This window comes from Poecilia formosa, unplaced genomic scaffold (assembly GCF_000485575.1).
Source record: "Poecilia formosa unplaced genomic scaffold, Poecilia_formosa-5.1.2 Scaffold254, whole genome shotgun sequence".
In the NCBI taxonomy this organism is placed as follows: domain Eukaryota; kingdom Metazoa; phylum Chordata; class Actinopteri; order Cyprinodontiformes; family Poeciliidae; genus Poecilia; species Poecilia formosa.
Window position 1 is genome coordinate 588,110 of NW_006800193.1, and position 16,521 is coordinate 604,630.

At 37.5% G+C, this 16,521-nt stretch overlaps 1 protein-coding gene across 1 annotated transcript; it reads right to left on the reverse strand.

Annotated features, from left to right (window-relative positions):
- Nucleotides 1–9,234: 9,234 nt before the first annotated feature.
- Nucleotides 9,235–11,632, reverse strand: LOC103150440 (Rieske domain-containing protein). The gene is made up of 3 exons (XM_007570058.2): nucleotides 11,234–11,632; nucleotides 10,297–10,412; nucleotides 9,235–9,777 (listed from the first exon to the last, which is right to left on the reverse strand). Exons 1-3 carry the CDS (start codon nucleotides 11,421–11,423, stop codon nucleotides 9,679–9,681), a joined length of 405 nt encoding a protein of 134 aa, XP_007570120.1. The 5' UTR covers nucleotides 11,424–11,632; the 3' UTR covers nucleotides 9,235–9,678.
- Between the last annotated feature and the right edge of the window lie 4,889 nt (nucleotides 11,633–16,521).

Consider the following 16,521-nt stretch of genomic DNA (forward strand, 5'->3'; position numbering starts at 1 on the left):
TACCATCCTGCAACTTTCAGATGCATCCCTGCTTCAGCACACCTGAATCAAATGAATGGCTCGATATCAGGCCTCTGTAGAGCTGATCCAAGTATGTTGGAGTAAGGATACTTCTAAAACTTGCAGGATGGTAGATCTCGAGGACTGGACTTGGGCACCCCTGATCTAGACAGTAACGGTAGCCTGTCTAATCAAAAGTATGACTTGCTTCCTGACAGACAAAAAATAAATAAATAAAAAATGAAAAGACTGAGACATATGGGCAAAATCTAGTGTAGATCATTTGTCTTATAGTAACTTGAATGTTTTGGTTTATTCATTTTGTTTAATTTCTCTTATAAAAGGTAAATGTCACTTGACTCTTCATAACTTAGTGCCTTGTATTTATTTTTTGCCTGTGTTCTAATTTTATGAATGAATATGCAATATTAACAGTGGACCTAAGAACCTTTTAATGGGATGTATATGTGGGAGTTTATTTCACAGACATCTTTCAATGCTTGATCTAAAACCAAACTTTCAAATATAAATACTTTGATAAACCAAAATACTTCATGACTGTAAGCTGCCAATGAACTCATACTTTCAAGGTCCCAACATAAGGTCTTGGCTGACAGATAATGAGCCTATTTTCCACAAATTTGTAAACTCTTTCCACCGACACACGGTCAGTTCAAACCAGTGTGGTATGGCATGCCAAGATGGGTAAGAAGGATCATTTTAGACATACTCAATAACGTTTCACCAATAGTAATTCAGCCAAATGTCTGTCCCCACCTACTTCAAATGTGCCAGACCACAGCCGTCACTTAGACAAACATGGATGTCATTAGAGGCAATTCATGCCAGGAAAATGAATTATTGTTGAAGTCTGAAATAATTTCCTATGCACATTCCAGATAAACATACAAACAAACTAAATGAGTATGTATTTCTTTCCTCTTACAGTAAAAGACTTAAACAAGTTTTGCATGGTCTTTGATTTGTTGCTGGGGTTTTTGAGCTATCCTGATGTTTGAAGTGCGATAGTGATAATGAAAGATCAAAACTGGAAAAATTCACCATGTTTTAAATTACAGCACACTGTTAAGTATAGTAGGTAAATGAAACCACTCCAAGAGTATGATTAAAAGTTAATGAATCCTTAAGAAAACTCATCTAATAACTGGATATAAAGAAGTATAGAATAATTAAATAAGGCACAATATTTTGTGCCTTCAGCTTTGAACCCGAGTCTTTTTCTTACAGCTTTCTTCCATCAACAAAACAGTCCGAGAACAGCAAAAACTCAATATTAAAGGTTTTTCATTGCAATTAATTGTCCTTTTTCTTAATAGGAATAACTAAACTACATTGAAGAATATTGTGACCCAACTAATCAACAAGCCAAATCAAATTAAAATGTGCTAACAGTAGCATAGCTTTAAAATAATCTTAGTACTAGGAGCAACACTTGACTTTTCTGGAGATCAGCGCTGTCAAAAATTTAACTACGATTTGTCCAGAGGTTAATAGAAAGGGTTCAAATAAATATTAACATACTTTTATTTAATAAATAGATGCACAATTTTTTTCTAAATTTGTCCTCCTTTTAGTTGTGTTTTATCCTTTGAGCTATTCCATTATTGAACCTTTAAATCTAAATCTGCCAGGGATATTAATAATTTTGGGCTTAACTTTTCATTGTATGGCTGTTAATATATTTAAAGATGTAATCAGACTGGAACTTGGTATCAACAAATGGATTTTCCTATGTGACTGTGATCAGTATCAGGGACAAAAAAAAGAACAAATATTCATATAAACAAGTGACAAAATAGTTTTATAGTTACAGAGCAATTGTTCGTGGTTCACAAAAAATAGCTCTGAACTGCAGCTCAGTTCAGTTCAGTGAGATTTCTTTAATTGAGCTTCTTGACGGACACATTAGCTTTAAAACAGCAAGCTTAATAGCACAGCTCAGTACAGCTTGGCAAATCTTGCATTATACTTTTTTCACATAAATTATGATGTTTTTATCTTAGTCCTTTATACTCAGCCTATGTTGTTTTGTCCGCTTGAATCTCTTGGATGTTTTGCATCAGAGTTTCATTTCATTGGTAAGGCTCACAATTCTCAGTAGACCGTTTCTTTGTTTAAGAAGCGCATTGCATTGCTGAAACAAAACAAAATTAAAAAATTCACCTTGGCCATGCTGTAAGTGGATACTGTGCAAAACAAACACTTTTGGAGGCTTTGGGCATGGACGCTTTTTGACAAATATCTTTTTAACTTGAAGTCATTATTAGTCTTAAAATTACAAGCCCAGAACTTGTTTATCATTCGCTTAGCCTTTTGTAAGCCCATGGGATAATCTATTCAAGCTGAACTAATTTGCATCCAAATCCAATGGGAGCACCATTGCCCTTGGGGAAACAGGAAGAAGTCGACAAGTAAATACAGGCTTAATGTTAATTAGCAACTAGGACTGGCCTGAGGTCTAGTGAAAAGGTTGTACTTTTGCAAACTTCAAAACACGGTAATTTTCTGCAAACTAACTCAAACTCAACTTTATCACCAACAAAACGCTGGGCCCCGAGTATTATTATAAATGAGTACACCATGCAAGTGCTAACCAGCACACTAAGCATTTGTTTGTTGTCAGTTTTGGCATTACATTTACACATGCTATGCAACAGATGAAGAGTCTATCTAAATTACAACCATATAAACCTACAGATACATTTGGCAGCACTTTACAGATAGCCCTCGTTTCCAGAAAGGCACTCACAGTGACAGTCTGGGTCATCTTCGCCATTATCGCCACTCTTCACTAACCACAAACCTGTTTGCAGAAAGATGTTTAGAACTCCAGATTAAGACAAAAATCTCCCAGCTCCAGATGCTCGGTTCGCCCAGTAACAAAGATGATAATTGAATCCGTGTGTCAAAAGAGATAAGTCTTCTAATGCAGCGGTGTGTCAGGTCAGTTAAGGCCACTCAACAGATGTACTGCAAATAAAGGAAATGTCAAACTTTAGACTTCAAAAAAAGAAAATAGAAGCGAGATTATCTCCTGATGGATTCAATCATTTCATTCTCTTATTGGAAAGGGGAATGTGGTCTTTGGTCTCACTGTCTGTCACTTAAAGGATCCTGATTTTGAAAAAGTGGTTGCAGCTGAAGAATGCAGCTGTTTTTTGTTTAGTTTTTTCCTGAAAATGCTTTGAAAGGAGAATTTGCTTTGTCAAAAGATATTATCCTGGAAAAAGCCGACTGTGTTCTCCAGCCGGTTCCTATGTCTCGAGAGAATCTAAACAAGTTTAAGGGACCTCTGCAATGTTTGTCTTTAATGGCGTGAGAACGTTTCAAATGGATAAAGTGAGCCTGTTCACACTAACTTGGATATTTTGCAAAACAAACTCACATGTGTGTCGCTCTTACATATCTCATCCACAGCTAGCAGAATTTTGGCTAAAAAAATTAGATTTTTTCTTTAAAGCAATCTACTAGTTTTTGGGATGAACTTGACACCCACTGTTTTACCATTCTACTACAAAAAAATAGAAATACATTATTTCCGCAGCAGTTGACTTTTTTACATTTATGTTCTCCAATTACTGGTCAACCAAAAACATTTCATAAATTGCTATTCAACTCATATTTTGAACATCTGAAAGAAACCAACTCAAGGTCCTTTCTGACAGACAATGAGCCTGTTTCCCACAAATTTCTTTCCACTGAAGATAAACTAAAGAAAAGTATGGTACGGCATCCCAACACGTGCTAATTTTAGACACACCTTATAGTGGATTTTCCAACAGTGTTTTAACCAAATGTCCATCTCCACTTACTTTAACATTTCAAGACCACAGTAGTAACATAGTCAAGCACAGGTCTCATTTGCAGCATAATGTGTTTGAAGCATTCAGTCTGGTAGAGAACGTGGAGAGGGAGCCAAAGATCAAAGATGTCAACAAACCAGTGGAAAATTATTTTCCTATTGTTTATTGAGAAGGGAATATATATTTTTACGTTTTCTTTTAAATGAAATGCATATAAAAATGGACATTTTGCTGTTGTTCATAAATCACATTGCTGTCACGTTGTCTTTCTACCTTGAGAAACGCACATCTAATCTAATTTTCAAATCAAAGATGTGATGACTTGGGCCTAACTTAAAAACACATTTTAAAGATCCTAATTATGAAAAATTGGTCCCAACAAAAAAGAAAACAGAAGAGAGATCAATTTCCAAACTTCCAACATATCGTTAACAACAACAACTGCAAGTGTTTTCTCTGCCACTAGTGTATGAAAAGGCTATGAAAGTGAAATGGGAGCATTGCAATGGTGGAGATATGAGGCATCATCTTATATCTCAGTTATTACCTGAAGATTTACGTTAGCTACGGCGTTTAGACATGTTTGGAATATCATCCAATGCTTTTGGCGTGTCCAGGTGCTAATGTTGCGTTTCCTCTGCTAAGCCAAACTGCCATGTTTAGGCAACATATAACTTTTTTTTTGTTGTTGTTGTTGTTTTCTGTGAAAGTAAACTTCTCGCTTTAGTTTATGTAGCAAAAATGTCTTGATTTAGTTTACCCAGCAGAGCCACTTGGCCAGCGGGGCATATTGTACTGTATTTGCTTCATTAAGTTCACAACTTATGCAGAACAGAAAACTGGGCTGCACTTGACAGGGGACTAAGTGTGTTTTTAGGAACACACAAAGAATCTATTTTTTAAAGAAAAGGCTTTCTTGATTTGGGTCTGGTTTCATGAGACTCTCTGGTTCAACCCCGACATAACAAAATAGGGTTTCCAATAAAAAACAAAAAACAAATAAAAAATACACAGTCTCATGATAATTATCAGTGAAAAGGAAAACGACTTAGTTTCAGAATACTTAGACCAGGTTTCTTCTCTGTTGGTTATGAATTCCTTTAAGTTGTAAAGCAGAAATCCTAAAAGTTTGAATCAAGAGTTTATCATCAGCAAGTATGAGCAGATTCAGATAATTTCCTCCTTGCAAAGCACAAGTGATCTCAGTGAGATCATAATTTATTTAGAAGGTAAACCAGGAGCCCTTTCTTCAGTAAATGAGGCAAAATGTGTGTTGGTCACAGGGCCCTGGAAGAAAAAATAAAATAAAATAAACCACTGAAATCTTGACAGCACTCTGTATTGTATAATTGATGCATGATCATGCTGACTGCTTTGTTTATTTCTGATCTACATTTTAATGTGTAAATTGTGTCTTGTATTGAATCTATAATTAAACTATGAACACGAAACTGTAAATAAAGGCGTAAAAGGACTGATGTTTGTCTGAAGGAAGCATTCATTACGAGATGTAAATTACACCCTGGTCGGGTCACCAGTCCGACACAGAATCGACACCAAGTACACCTTCACACCAGCTGACTTCACATGCTGGATTTGGGAAAGTGGGAGGGAGCAGGAGGAACTGGATAAAACAATGACAACATCTGAAGTCTAAAACGGGAACCAGAAACTCTGTCACTTTATGCAATAAATAACAGTGTTTATTAACAGAAGTAATCATACTTTCTTAACTTTTTCATATGTCTAGTTACAACAATAATTATTTTATATGACAGATCAGCCTCAAAATGGTGAAGGAAAAATAATTTGTGGTTCTCCTTTCTTTCGCAAATAAAGATCGAAGTATTTTATGTATTTATATTCATGTCAAGAACGCAATACTTTTCAGAAGCACCTTTCGCTGCAGTTTCAACCGCAGAACCTTTGCTTTATGCATCAGTCAGCTTAATGCAGAGAGGACTATAAGTTTTCTCATTCTTATTAGTTAAATCTTGTCTTATTTTAAGCTTATTGAGTTTAGATGTGGAGCATCTGTGAATATCAGGAGTCAGAATTTATTGTACTTATCATTTAATAGAGAGACCAGATGTTTTAGAGCACACAACTAACAGCTGAAATATGGGCAAATTATTCCACCTTAGCTGTGTAACTCTGCAGCTCCTCCAGAGGTACAATGGGCCTTTTAGTTATTTATCTGATTAAAGCTCTTCTCTGTGGAGTTGTGTCAACCTTGGTATTGCACATATTTATCCATGACCCTCCCACTGTGCTCCTTAATCTTCATAATATCTTTTTCTTCATATCTGTTCTCCAGGTAACCTCCAGGGTCTTTACAGAACAGCCGTAGTTTTAGTTTTGGTTGAGTTACAAACAGGTTGACTCCATCAATGGGGTGACCCCTGAAGGCAACTGGTTGCTACCAGTTTATTTAGGGGTATCAGGGCGCCACCTTTCTGATTTTTATTTGTAAAACATTAAAATATACAACATGTACCTCTGATTTTAAAATGATGTACTGCTTTGTGCTGTCCACTTACACGACATTCTCAGTAAACATATTGAAGTTTTTGGCAAAACGTGAAAAACTGAGAGGGGTGTGAATACTTTTGGAAGACATTGCAAATAAAAGGGATAGTTACTGGAACATTATGCATGAAGTCTGTGAAGTGACAACTTCTGCCCCATAAAACAGAAATAATCTAATAGAATAGAAATAATCTGTTAGAAGTAGATTATTTCTTTTGTGATGAATACAGTAAAATGTGCAAAGCCCTCATGAATTGGTCAGACACAAATATATTCAAAGATGCAGACAGAGATCAACATGAGCATCCCTCAAACACAAAGTGTCCTGTTTTCAAAGGTGCCGAGCGTTTGAAACGTACTGAGCTGATATTTGGAAAACAAACAAACTGCAGTTTATCTTCAGCACACCCATAAAACAAATCTGGACAAACATCAAGTACTTTAGCAAGCATTTCATTCCTGAGAATTGCATGCAAAGCACAATGAAACAAAAAGTGCATTTCTCTTTCAGTTTCATGTTTTAGTCACACAGAGAACATCTTCAGACCTCCTCAGGGACTCAGTGAAATCATGCAGTTTCTTTATTAAAATTTAGGTTTGTAATTTTGGTTTGCGTAAAGTGTCACTAACCCATTTATACTTGCAAGTTTCAAAATAAAATAATTCAATTCGTTCGACGTTACACCTCTCAGTGCAGCGCCAGTTTGGGGTTGTTTCTAGGTGGAAATGGTGCTCCATTTCCACCTAGGAAATGGAGCAAAGCTCTACACACAATATTTATTGTATGTTTATATATAATAACATAAAGAATTCACTAAATGGGACACATGAAAAAACACGTTGCACTTTTCCATCCCTTTTACCAACGGAATGTAAGTTCAACATGTGGAGCTGCGGAAACCATTCCTGCATCACTGTGAGCCAAGTTTACTTTGACTTCCATACCCATGCTGAACGGCTACATCCCTGGAGCTCATTTCCCTCCAGGTGATGACTTACAGCACGGAAGGCTGACACCTCTGGTGCACAGAACAGATATTTTTAGCTAGGAGAATAATTATTGTCATAAAGTTGCACAACAGGGAGCACAGTGGGGAGGAAAAGCAGAGTGTTGAGACATGCTGTCACTGACACCTTTATGACTGGGCTCTGCATTTGCCAGAAAATTGAGCTGAAAGAAAATATACTGACCGATGGCGCTCACAGCTAACGAATAAAGAACACACATTGGCATTGGTGTGCACAGACATAAAAAAAAAAGGTTTCTATGAGCCCACGGTGCATTTCAGGCCACGAACCTCCAAACTGGTCTTCTTAAATCATACTGGGTCAATAGAATAAAAGCCGGCCTGTAACAAAGCCAGGAATGGAGGGATATACATATATACTGTATAATATGCATACATGCTAATAGCCCACAAATTAAACAGCCACTCGCTGCACCATTTTCATTGCTTCTTTTGTTGGGCCACAAATTGTCAAGAAACAACACTGTTTGCATTGTGAGATGAGCAGAATAAGTGTTTATACGTGCTCCAGTCCACATAACTCAACAGTGAGTCTAACAGTTTCAGACCACATGTAAAGTTTGTTGATGAAAGGAAGACAATTTTGGGTTTAATGAGACCATTGTGGGGATGTTAGACACTTTAGATAATGTTACATAAGTGTTGAGGGAGAAGATTATGCTTAATTCATTACTACTTGATCACACATAAAGCCAGTTTCTTTTTTTTTCTTCTTTTTATAAAGAACATCGCAATGTCTTATAAGGATGACATAGTTTTAGATCTTAACAAAAGGAAATAGCAAACCGTGATGTAACTCCTTGACTTTTGTTTGTGGTTTGAATAAGCGAAAAAGTTCTTCATAAGAAGTTATTACCAGCTTGACCTAACCAAGCAGCATCAGAGGTCACACAAACATGTGGGGAAGTTTTCATGAGATAATTGATCAAATACGAAATAAAAACTATTTAAACCACATAATTCTAGAAAAATAAAATAAAATAAAATAAAAAAAGTCAGCTGGAGGTGTCGCCCCCTGGTGTGCATGAGAAGAATTCAGATTAATACTTTATTAATAGTTTAAATTTAAATATATTAAAAATCAATGACTTACAGTCTAAATGAGCAAATATTGCAAAAACCTTTAATAAATCTGACATAAATGGAAATGCTTCACTGGAGTCTGTATTGACGGCAATGTTGAACTGATAGACACGATCAATTGTCAACTCAAAGACATTAAAACAAAACATTTTCATATTTTTCTTGCTGCTTTTGAAAACTTGTACAATTAATGTGTGTTTATTTATTATGAGAAACACTTTTGTCTCAAAGAAAATCTAAATTTTGAATCTTTTTCACATTTTGCCACATTACAAGCTGCACGTTTTTCTGGGAAAAAAACAAACAAACAATGTCAGACAAGGCAGTATGACACTTTGCAATTGAAAGAAGAGGGTAGAAGATTTTAATTTATAAAAAAAATAAAAATCTGAGCAGTACGAAAAGCGTTTGCACTAAATACGTCTTGGTCAATGTGCTCAGTAGAACCACCTTTTATGAATCTACAAGTCTTTTTCTATGTCTCTCTAACAGGTTTACACATCTACAAACATTTTTAACCACTCTTTGCAAAACAGCTTGAGCCTTACTCAGACTGAATGCAGTGACGGTGAGCAGCATTTTGTCCAATCTTGCCACAGATTCTCAATTTGAACTTGAAAAGTATCCCCCCGCCCACCACATCATGACGCTTCCACCACTATTTTCACAGTGTGAAGGTGAACAGTGTGTTCAAAGTCCTGTGCAGTGTAGTTTTCAGTTGGTGGCACAATTTTACCACACTTCAGGGTCACCAATACAAACACACGGGAGACGTTTCAGAGTTTTATTGACAAGAACCAATATTGAAAACAAATCCTCTTTTTTTTTTCTGACACCTCACAATTTGTTCTGTCAGATAAAGTCTTAATTAAATACATGAAGTTTGTGGGGATAGACAAACAGGATATGAATACTTTTGCAAAGAAATGTATTTCTTGTATTTGCCTTTTCTCCATTGAGAAAAACATAAAGTTCACAACTCTTCATCTTAACAGCTTGTGTTGAACTCTGAACTTTGCCTGGTATACAGTGCCAACAAGAAAAACAACTTCACGATGTCATGTCCTCTTCGGACGGTCTCCTTAGTCCTGAGCTCTCAGCAAAGTAAAAACAACTCTTAGAACAACAGAGATAAGGCTCCGGAATGTTTTCGGATGACTTGTGCTTGTGGAAAAAGTCTTAAAAATAGGATGAACCAGCTGCGCTGAGATAACTCAGTTTTTCGGATTTGCTGGAAAAGGCCTGAGGGAGAGATGACTTGCGTGCTTCACGTACACGTCGCCGTCCACCAGCTTTACTTCATAAACTTGTTGCTGTGAAAATGAAACCACAAGACGAAAAGCCATAAGTGCTCGAAAAATGACAAACAGCAGTGGAAAACAATTATATCTTAATGTGTGCAACTGATGTCATCTGTGAAAAACCAGACAATACTGACAAAAAAACACAACGTGCCATCATATCTAAAGTTTTGCTTTACCCAAATTGGATACAATTTATTGAAAACCATTACTTTGCACTGGTGTTGCTGCCATTTTAATTAAATTTAGTTAGTTGCAAATGAAGGGATTAAATCTTATGCATTGACGGCAAAATTATTTCTTTTGTCTGCTGCTGCAACGAAGACATTTCCCAAGCTGGGATTAATAAAAATAACAAAACATTTATTGTACCCAGTGATATTTTATTATTACACAATGTGTGTCAAATTCATACTTTTTGCTTGCACATAAGACATTGTTTGCTCATATAATCATTTTATAAGGAGATTTAAGCACATGGAACGAATAAGGACACAACTAATAAGGCTTTTTTTTTACTGCATCACTGACCTCTAATAATGTCCCAGACTTCCCAGTTCTGAGATCATAGCCGTAGTCATGCCAGGGGCAGAAGACCTGCAGGACTCCATCAGCCTCCTCAATGTCCCCCTCACACAGAGGACCCCCTGAGGTTAGTGCAGCAAGCAGATAAAGTTACTATGGTGGAGAATTTATGTTAAAAACACAGGTGGATAACGAAGTGTGGGTTTCCACGAGAAGCGCTCTCAGAAAAAAAAATAAATAAAAATAAGAAATATCAACGCCTCCACCCCCATCCCCTCTGCTACTTCTGTTTGGTGAGTTTAAGTTGATGACGTCACAAGAGGCACAAGAATCAAGGTGGATAACATTAAAGGAGATTATAGCTTTGGACAAACTTTGAGTCATTTGAGCTCCATTCCCCCTCATCCTGGTTTCTAATCCCAGAACCACCTTCATGCATTTCATGATTGTCAAATGTTCCTGAATAATTGCTGTGCTCTGAAACACTGCTCAGGAGTGTTGTAAGACTAAGACCTTCTTTTTGCCTCCAAATGGTTGTTTCTGACATATTCCCATTCCTCACATAACATGAGACAGATTCTCTGTCTCTTACTGTCAGGACATCGTGACAGTTTTAACAAAATTGTAAAAACAAAACAACAACAACAACAAAAAATATTTTTATAAAAGCTACCTTCATAGTTTTAATCTAGTGTGTCTTATCTAAATTATTCTTCTTTCGAGAAAAAGTGAACGTGACAATTGGTAATTTCTGAGAACCAGACGGCAGGGGGCAGAATGTTTTTTTTTTTTTTTTTTTCCCATCTATCCTTGTAGTCTTGCATATTCATATGAACTTGCAAAAGAAACAATCGCCACACATGTCAACATGGGCTGCATTCCTCATACATTCAGCGAACCGCCGCTTTCCTTCAAACCAGGCAGAGATTAAATGTGTTTTTACCGGAGTGAGCACAGCGGGCGTCCATGGCAAAAAACTGTCCCCTGACATAAAAGAGGCAGACATCACTGTCGCGGCCGAGAGGGGAGTACATTACACGGCAGGGCTTCTTGGAAAGCTCCGAGGCTGGGCCTATAAGTCTCCATGAAGCGCCCGTCGTGTTCCCTTCATCATCCTCCGAGCCAGAAGCCATAAATAACCGCGGGGTTAGATGGTTTTGTAATTTGCGCAGCTACAGCCTCGTTTTTTTCTCACGGGTGCGCACGGTGTTCTTGCTGTTCGCTCCATGTAAATATTCCATATTTAACCACCAGACTGTCACAGCGATCATCCAGAAAGTAGCTACTGCAATCTGTGTCCGCCGAGCTGCTGCTGGCTGCCTGCGGACAACCACAACCTACCGACATAGAGCGGGACTACATAGACATAGACATGTGTGTGTGTGTATTTCATGTTCTCTATAACTACTTGAAAATAAATCCTCAATTATTAGACACAGAGTTCAAAACTGTTCTTTCATGGAGGCTAGGCAGCAGTAGTTGGTTGCTTTCAATTTCTTTAATGGGAGTTATTGATAATTATTTCAATCATTTATTTAGTTTTTTTTGTTTTGTTTTTTTTTTTACAAATTCCACCTGAACTATTTGATGTATTTTGTGGTATTTTAGTGGGACACCATCAAATTAGAGATTATACAATAGGCAAAATGTTTGTCAACTGTTTAATTTATGCTCCTGCAATAATCTTCAGGAATATATGGTGCAATTAACTTTAGCACCAATATAATCCTGACTCTTTCTGTTCCATATAAACAGAGACAGAGCTGAATTTGTGCAGAAGGAAATCTATTTAAAAAAAAAAGAAAGAAAATAAACCGCATTAATAGTGATATACTGTGATTAGGCAATAGATTATGATCACTGACAAGTACAGTGAATTGCACTGATTATTTCTTCATCACGGAACATCACAACACATTCATCAGAAGGGCATTGTGGAAGGAACATGGCCGACCAATGCTCATGGATATGAGTAGCATAGCCTGGCCATAAGTATTGGCATGTGAGGGAAAAGTGTCAGAATAAACACTGTATTGGAACATGTTGTGTATGGGACAGCCAGGGCACTCATGCTTGTCCACTGCAGAAAGTGCATACTGCAATAATTTATTGTTCCATATAATCCAGTTGAATCAGGTCATTAATTTTTGGTCACTAGATTGAAGTTTGGGAAGAAGCATAGACAGTGTTATGGTTTGAGGAATGTTTCACTGTGAAAACTGGTGTCCTAAAGTCCTTGTGAATGATGCAGACCATGCATGCTCTTTCACGAAAACAGCATTACTGGCTGTGGTTTTCTTCAGCCGCGATAATCCGACAAACCAAAACTGGGACAGTAACAGCTTTTGGAGCGCTGTAGCACATTTGGGAGTTTGAATTAGCTTCCAAGTTTTCCCAGATCTCAATCGCCGTTGGTATGTGCCGGGCAAACGAGTCTGATCCACCGAGCCCACACCTCACAACTTACGGGATTTAAAGGATCTGTTGCTAACATCTCGGCGCCAGATACCACAGCACACCTTGAAAGGTCAAGTGAAGTTCTTGCCTCAGTGGATCAGCTCTGTTTAGAAATCAAATTGGGTCCAATAAACGTTTAGGCAGGTGGTTATAATGTTATGTCTCATATGTGTATGTCGTTTTTTTTTTTTGTTTTTTTTTGTCTCATCCGTTGTTTCTACGGCTTTATTAAATGTGAAATAATGAAACAGGACATTCCGCCTCTGAGTAATGAAAGGTAGTGTCTAGACTGGGGTGATCTACAACAGAGGCAGCTTGTTCTGCTCTGTGACTTTGAAAAACTGAGTCATGTAAGAGTGCAGTCTGAGCACAGAGAACTACAACACTTTGAGAATCCCCTGCAGGCAGGGGGAGAAAAAAAAAAGAATGTTTCTGTAACTTGTCAGAAGCTGGATCTCTACAAAAGTAAACGAGATGAAAACAGAAGGCCAAAGTAAAGAAATCTAAGCTAGTTGACCAGGTTCTTAATCATGTTTTGTCCCACACAGACAAAGTTCCACTTGTGAACTTTATGGCGTCGCAGTTAAAGTAGCTTAACTCTGACATTCTGAGTAATGATGTTTTGATATTTCTTTTTGCCCCTCGTCACCATCGTGAGCTATGAGAAATTACTGCCATTGAACACAAGAAACTGCAATGTATGAAGGTGTAAGTCACTGATGTTCTGAACATTGTTCTACAACAAATCCTGGTAAAACGTCTGTGGAAATAAAGTAAAACACAGAAAAAAAAAATCTAGTAGTGGAAATCAGCTGGGTTTTTTTCCCCACCTTTTTTTTTATGACATGTAGGCTTTGCTGATGTCATCTCCTGCTGTTCAGTGGCGTTAGACTGGAGAATAACCAGAGGTGTTTGTTACCAGCTACGCTCCAAGCAGTAAGTGTGTCTTAGACTTTTAGAGTAAAAGACTCATGAAATATCCGATGAAGTGGGATTTGTGCTAGTGGCACTGACATCTTTGCTTTTCTTTGCGTTGCGTGTTCGAGTTGACGTGAAGGTTTTCAGTTGTAATGCTCTCCTAAAGATTTGGGATTTTCTGGAGTGAAAGAAAAAAAAAACAACAACCCACAGAAATAAAAATAATGCATTGTGGAAAATCTGAATCAGCTGTCTGGAGGGAATTGATAAACAAAGCTGCAGACAGTGAAAAGTAACTGGAATGATTATAGGAGTGCTGCAGTGTCCATAAATTTCTTTGACTTCTCATTCTCGCACTCTGGCCACTGGACAGTGCAACTCTTTGCGTGGGACAAAATATGGTGTGAAGAAAACGTGGCACAGAAAAGACATTAGGCTGAAAATAGAGCCAAAACTCATCCATCATTTGCTTCATCTTGTCCACAACCAAGGTGCTCTCAAATGGCTCCTAATACATCTGGAAGAACAGTTCTCTGGTCAGTATGGTTTTTATTACCGAGGCGAATAGTTGGGCCGAGCTCAAAAAACAGTTCCTACTTGCATTTCCACTTGTTCTATTACAGCTTGTCATTCACAGACAGGATCACAATATGATTTACAGGAATTTTAACTAGTTTATACTGCAGGTTCATCCTGATGAATTGACAAAATCATTTAAAATGTAATTTATTTCAATAGTTCAAATAAAAACAAGACTTTCTCCTAAAATGTTTTATATGGAATCAGTACTGTCTGAGTTAAATATTGCACGTGTTTATTTCTGTTTAGTGTGTGCATTTATTCGTAATACCTTGTAGGGACCATTTTCCTGACACATACTATGTTGTGGGAACCCACTGCTCTGTTTTTGGGTCAGGGTTTAGATTTAGGACTAAAGTGTGAATTGAGTTTTGGTTAGTCTTAGGGTTAGATATGTTATGGACAGGGTTAGGATAAGGGTAAGGTTTAGGCTGTAGAAATAAATGGAAGTTAATGGAAAGTCCCCACAAAGATAGTCATGCAAACATGTGTGTGTTTGTGTGTGTGTGTGTGTGTGTGTGGTGGATATGTGTGCTAATTTGTCATCTGGAATTAAAAGGAAGTTATAATGTTGAGATGGGCATAAGCCTTGCAGCGCTCAGCACCCAAGAACACCAGGGATACGTAGCTGCGTTTAACGGAGTGAACGGAAAATGTGCGTAAGGATAAAGGTGCACAAGCAACGTAGCCACAACCTACAAGGGATTGTGAAGCAAAGCCAATTCAAGGAGATGCACAAGATTTACAAACTTACACTGAATGCAGGTTTCCCTGCATTCAGGTTTCCCTGCATTCAGTGGAAAGCTTTTGGAGACTTTATGCTGAAAAAAGTCACGTTTTTATTGATGAGAATTGTCGCCTTGTTATTTGCAGAGTGGAGGAACGATGGCGCTTAATGTATTTGTCACTTCCAAACTCATCTCTCGGGCCATGGTCTTTCATATAAAGAGGATTCTGAACCATATGAGCCATAGTTTTCCTCAGAGACGCTTCTGGGAACTCAAGAAAGACAAACATGTTTCTAAGAGTGGTTTTATATTTTATTTAAAATTAAATTAAATTTAATCAAGCAAAGACAACTGATGGACAAAAAGAGACATGACCTCATTACACATATGAATTTTGTTTCATTGAAAAAAAAAAAAAAGATAAATGAACAAAAAAAATGTAATGTTGGGTTTGTGAATTTAGGGTTAATAGACCTCATAACCTTTCCGCAGAATTCAGTTGCTTAAAAAAACGCTTACTATGGCTTTCTTTGCTCTGAGCTTATTTTTCCATACTATTCAAAATGAACAGCCGCAGTGTCATTATATCAGTACTAATACAAATACAGACTCAGCATTAATGGTTGTTGAACTGGACACTGAAACCACAACAGACTCTTCTGCCAAGTTCCAGCGTCTGCCCTCAGAGTCTCACAAAAAAGCCTTTCATTAAATGTCAATCCATCCCTCATAAAATATTTTAAGTCATGGCGTCGGTTTTGCTTGGCTTTCTTGGTGCAAAGCTAGCGGAGAGGTCAGAGCAAATCTTGATATTAATATCTATGATCTTTCTATTTCTCTCTCCAAAACTAAATTCAAAGCTTTAACGCCGATTATTGTCATTATGTTTCAGGAGGCCAACATTTAACGAGACTCCTGACTTCTCCACGTCTTACGATCCAATTGATCTCAAAAAACAAAAAAAAACAAACAAACAACAAAAACATAAATATAACTTGGGAAGTTCAGAATAATAATAAAATTATTGTGTAAATATTGGCAAAGTAGTGTAAAATCTTTTTGAAGAGAGGCAATTTCTTGGCTAAGATGAGTTCAGTACGAATATTATAAAAAAAAAACTGCTTCACAAGGGATGGTGTGAAAGTGCACTCTCTGCCGAATAACTCATAAAGACTTGATGATGTTTAAGTCTGGTCACTGCGGAGGCCACCACTTGCTCTTAACAGTATTCCCTGAAACAAGTCTGTGATTTGTTTAGCAGCGTTTATGGGCACATCACGATCCTGGAAATCAAGATCATGGTTATGGAATGGAGCTCGACTCCACCTGTAAAACAGCCTCCTGTCCTGGCTGGTGTTTGCGTGCTCCCTGCAATAATCATATCCAAGGATATGAGAGGGCTGCTCGCACCAACAGAGATTATTAAACAGTCGGCGGGAGCTGGAGTGGACCGAAGCCATTCTTTGGCGTTTTCCAAATATAAAGTGGCCTCGGTGCTGGAAAAAAAAAAAAGAGGAGTGAAAGTCAAATTCGGCCATCAAACCGACGC